Source organism: Phalangium opilio, unplaced genomic scaffold (assembly GCF_054372755.1).
Source record: "Phalangium opilio isolate 3A_F unplaced genomic scaffold, DU_Popi_V2 ptg000217l_1, whole genome shotgun sequence".
Classification (NCBI taxonomy): domain Eukaryota; kingdom Metazoa; phylum Arthropoda; class Arachnida; order Opiliones; family Phalangiidae; genus Phalangium; species Phalangium opilio.
Genome location: NW_028324218.1, coordinates 5,478,145 through 5,482,826, shown reverse-complemented (window position 1 = coordinate 5,482,826; position 4,682 = coordinate 5,478,145). Strand labels below are relative to the sequence as shown.

Here is a 4,682-nt window from a genome sequence, read left to right as displayed (position 1 = left end):
AATAAACCACGGGAACATCAAAAGTCTCAAGCGTTAAGGAATGCTTAACCTCTCTACTCCGATAGCAGTAGCGCGTTTAGTCGTTTCCCCCGGACCCCCACTCAAGTTTAGCGCCACTCTGGAAATAAAAAATTCCAGGGAAAGGGTTCAAAGGGTACAAAAGAACGATGGGTGATTGGCTCATTTTTCCATTTGGCTTTTTTGCTGTGCGTAGAGACTTATTTTTTTTAAAAAAGAAAGTGAGTTGAAAAATAAAACAAGGTGTCCGCCAGATTAAGTTCGTCCAAAAAAAGAATCAACTTTTTTAAATACTAAGAGATTAATTTCCTTGTCGTTATTCAAAAAAGTGCAAAATCGTCCCCCAAAAAAATTAAAATATACTTCCCATTCTAGAAATTCCAAAAAGTACTAAATAACCTACCAAAAATACAAAATGTATTTTTCGTACTCGAAATTTGAAAATGTACTAAAAACGTACATTTGTACTACCAAGAACAACACTGGTTGTACGACTTAATATTATTATTTTTTCAACTTTTTTTTCTCGCTTTGCCGAGATCAAGAATGAGAAAATTTTGGCCGTGTGAACAGTGCATTTCTAGAGGCTGGTGAAGCCAGAAAATCTGATGAGCTCAGCACGGCGAGCGTAGCGAGAAAAAGAGTGTCGTCTGAACGGGGCTTTATATTTATTCCGTGTATAATATCCACGCATCCTTGCTTCATAGAAAATGGAACTCAAGTTGTAATGGAACTATTTTTCACTCTTGTCTGGATTGCGCTATTTCGTTCATGGTTTAATTGATTAGAAATATATGCGAACTAGTGTCTGTTATTATTGTAAACATTTATTTAATTTTCCAAATAATATCACACCTTTTCTAAAATATTGTTGTTTATATACGGGGCCATATACAGGTCCATCCTCGGGCGACGGGGACATGGACAGGTCTATTTTTTAATAAGTCAATAAATCGTGGACAAATTGCCAAAAATTAAACTTTTATTTCGTTTCTTTTAAATATGAAATTTTTTAAAATAACAAGTAAGAGAATTAAAGAATATAATTAAAGTAATAAAAGAAATAAAGAATATAATTAAAATAATAAAATGAACTTGTAAAATTCAAAAAAAAAATTAAAAATCGCCGTTTCATACTGCTTTTGGAAAGTTCCTAGCGTTCCCAGTAGCGAACCCTGGTGGCAAAAGTCAAACAACGCCCAGAGTTAAAAGAATTAAAAAATATAAATAAAATAATAAAATAACAGTTAAAAGAATTAAAAAATATAAATAATATAATAAAATAACAGTTAAAAGAATTAAAAAATATAAATAAAATAATAAAATAACAGTTAAAAGAATTAAAAAATATAAATAAAATAATAAAATAACAGTTAAAAGAATTAAAAAATATAAATAAAATAATAAAATAACAAGTAAAAGAATTAAAAAATATAAATAAAATAATAAAATAACAAGTAAAAGAATTAAAAAATATTAATAAAATAATAAAATAACAAGTAATAATTTTATGGGCGGCTTCGGTCGATTTCGTTGGGTTCTTTATTCGGTGTCCTTCATCCAAAATGAGGTAGTCCTAAAAATAAAAAAATGAAATTTCATAAATATTAAAAATGATTTCTAGATATTTCTGGCTAATTTAGGCCATGTTTCGCCGTCGCGCTGACGTCACAACCGAGATAGTTCTACGGCTCCCAATTAGGGAAATACTATAATTATTACCCATTTGAAAGGTCTTCCATCGTACGAGCCAAGTTTTTCGACGGATTTGACCAGACGCCCGTAACTGGTTAAAAGCACACCCGCTTTTCTTTGCGATTCCTGGTCGCAGAGCCACTATCGTCATAACTATAAACTGCCAAACTAGGGCACCTCTAGAAACATGGATGGAATTGAATTAGATTTTACTTAAAGCCGTAACTTACGAAACGAGAGCGAAAAAGTCTATCGCCATCTAGCCTCGAAATAAAGCGATTATATTTTATATCGTAAGAACAATCTTCATAGTGAAATATCCGTGAAATAACACCGAATGATTAGTTTGAAATTTAAATAAATTAAATTAAAGCGAGTCTCGCTACTATCCACTGGGAGACAAGTTACTTAGTTAGAAATATAGATCAGCTAGGCTTCGGACGAAATTTGGTTTTTTATTGAAAATGCCCGACTCTTTTTGGAAGAAACTTTAAAATCGCCGACTTATCCGGGTTAACCCTGACGCGGCGAATAATCTCAATCGCGTCGCGACACAGTTTTCGAGATCTCATCTTACCCCATGTCGTCGGCCAGAACGCCACCTTTCTTGGCCTTATGTAGCGACCACATCCAGTCAAGTTCTGATAGGGGTAGAGTTTTTCATAGAGCACCCGACAGATTTGATAGCCACTCGCGAGCTCTATCACATCGCAGCTTTCATCCGAATCCGGCTCCATCAGTAGCCGTTCCTGCAGCGTTAAACGATACATTTTAACTATTAGTCAAATATGAGCTAAGATACAACAAGATATCATTCGCTACCATCAAATACTACCGAAGTCCCTCTCTAAAACCAAAAAAAAGTCCCGCCGTTTTATCTATACACTAAGGCCGCCTGGTGGACTATCCATTCATTATTTATCGAAATTATCCTTTACCAAGAAGTTATATCTAGTATCTCAGAGATAGTGATATAACTTCTTGCCTTTACACAAAGCAGTTTCAGGCCCAGATGCTTGGCTTACAGGAGTGCGCCAACTCTCCCGACACGCGAGGTCAAGTCAAGCTTAATAAATATTAGGCTGCGCGGAAGTGCCAAAGCTAGCGCCGGCAAACCTGACGAACGTAGGAAGGACCGATCTCGCGTTTCATGTCGCTACTCAATAATCTCAAGGCAATGTGGACGGAATATAGGCCCTACGAAGTACCACTACGTCCGTAATTCCCGAAGAGATTTCAAAGAGGCCGGGCGGCTCCCCAAGAAGCCGGTTCCCCCGTAGGCACGCTCTAATGTAGGATCGCAGCTTGGCTTTGTCAAAGGTTACAGCGCTGGGATTCAAACCCTTAGCTAAGGCGTAGGCAAATCCTAAGGACAAGGGACCGCAGCTATGGCCGTCTTCTTGATCTTGGACCCTGACAAACTCCACGTTTAAGACAGGGCCCGGATACATGACGATATTGCATATCTGGTAATACACGTGGTTCGTAAAGCAGTCGGGTAGAGTATTTAAAATCCGGACAGTTCCCTCGACACAACCAACTGTCGAGACAACCATCCAGTGGTTTAGACTTTGACAGTGACAGTGTACTACCTGTATCATATCGTCACGTACTGTTTGGAAGTTCAAGGTGGAGCCCAAGACAGTGCCTTGAAAGCCCCGCTTGTCGGGAAAACTATTCGCTATTAATTGGCAAAAGCCATTGATAATGGTAACGGAATACCAACCGTCAGTGCTATCGAGTACTTTCACATCCTCTACTGAGAGAGGGGCGCTTTTAACCGCGGGCCGGACCTCTAAGGCTTCAATTTCGGAAGAATCCGACGGGGGCCCTTTAGTACTTAGAAAGTCTCTTAACTTTTCCGCTTATCTAGCTGACCAAAAAAGGAGAGCAAAGCCTCGTATTCCTCCATCCCCTCGTCGCTAGCTACCCGCTCGACAACCCGCGTGGCCAAGGCCATTAGGGTGTCGGTCTTTTGCCTGACAGTTAAATCGCCAGCTTCCCTGATATTTGAGCCTGAAGAAATGTCAGCGACGCTAACAGGCTCGAGTGGAAAAACGGGCAAAGCTGACGTAGAAGAAACTAGCTCGTGATTATGAACTAAATTCGCCTTTGTCACCGAATAAGCGCCTCTCATCCGTACCAATGTAAAGCTAAACCCGCGATTACTCGCATTGTGGCCTTTCCTATTAGCGCTAGTCGCCCGGCAACGCGAGCAACCGTAAGTAACCGTTTTGTATTGGCCTTTTCGCGACTTCATAAGAACGCTATTGCAAATAACTAATTTATGGCGCTTAAACAACTCACCCAAACGGGTCTTGAAATCCTGAGGCGAGGCAAATTTGGCTCCAACGGAAGGCAATTCGGACATTTTAGAGGCAGTCAGAATCAGAATAACTTTCTATTCTCAATTTTAGTCTGGAGGAAACTTCGCGTCGATTTTTTTCTCACGAATATCGCATCTATCATTGGTCTATCAGAAATAAAAAAATTCACATTCTTAAAAAATTCATTTCCGATCTTATAAAAAACCTGCCATCGTACGCTTTCCCTGACACGTGACCTCTTCTTGCAAGCGACTGTTTTTTGGCCTAATTATTTAGACCTATACACTCAATATCAGCGTCTAAAAAACCCGCCTTTGACAACAACAAAAATCAAGTGAAAAATGAGATGAAAAACGTCGAATATAGAATTGTTCTTTCTGAAAAGGGAGGGTGAAGTAGAAAATCAAGTGATTTTTTTCTCGATTCTTATACTAATTATAAGACCATTCTGCATAGTGAAACATTCAGGAAATCCCAGCTCCGAATTATTTTAAAATTCAAATGAGGTTCAGATTTTAAGGATAATTTTAAATAAGGACCTGCGACCAATCGCGTAACGCCCTCAACATTCGTTTTCCATTGGCTGCTACCATACTGTCACCATGGAGCAATATTAAAGTAGCACTAAATAATGTATCTACT

General features: G+C 38.5%; 1 protein-coding gene across 4 annotated transcripts; it reads right to left on the bottom strand.

Moving 5' to 3' along the window:
• Positions 1-598: 598 nt before the first annotated feature.
• LOC149615882 (uncharacterized) lies at positions 599-4,682 on the bottom strand. Of its 4 annotated transcripts, none has more exons than XR_016375806.1 (4): positions 4,021-4,682; positions 1,944-2,462; positions 1,741-1,890; positions 599-1,594 (listed from the first exon to the last, which is right to left on the bottom strand). XR_016375806.1 is itself a non-coding variant. In XM_089856358.1 (3 exons), the coding sequence occupies exons 1-3, from the start codon at positions 2,481-2,483 to the stop codon at positions 1,575-1,577; spliced, it is 363 nt and encodes a 120-aa protein (XP_089712484.1). In that variant the 5' UTR covers positions 2,484-3,156; the 3' UTR covers positions 599-1,574. The 4 variants fall into 4 exon arrangements, 1 of the variants encoding a protein (XP_089712484.1); XR_016375805.1 differs by having other exon boundaries at positions 1,741-2,462; positions 4,021-4,186; positions 4,258-4,682; XR_016375804.1 differs by having other exon boundaries at positions 1,741-2,462.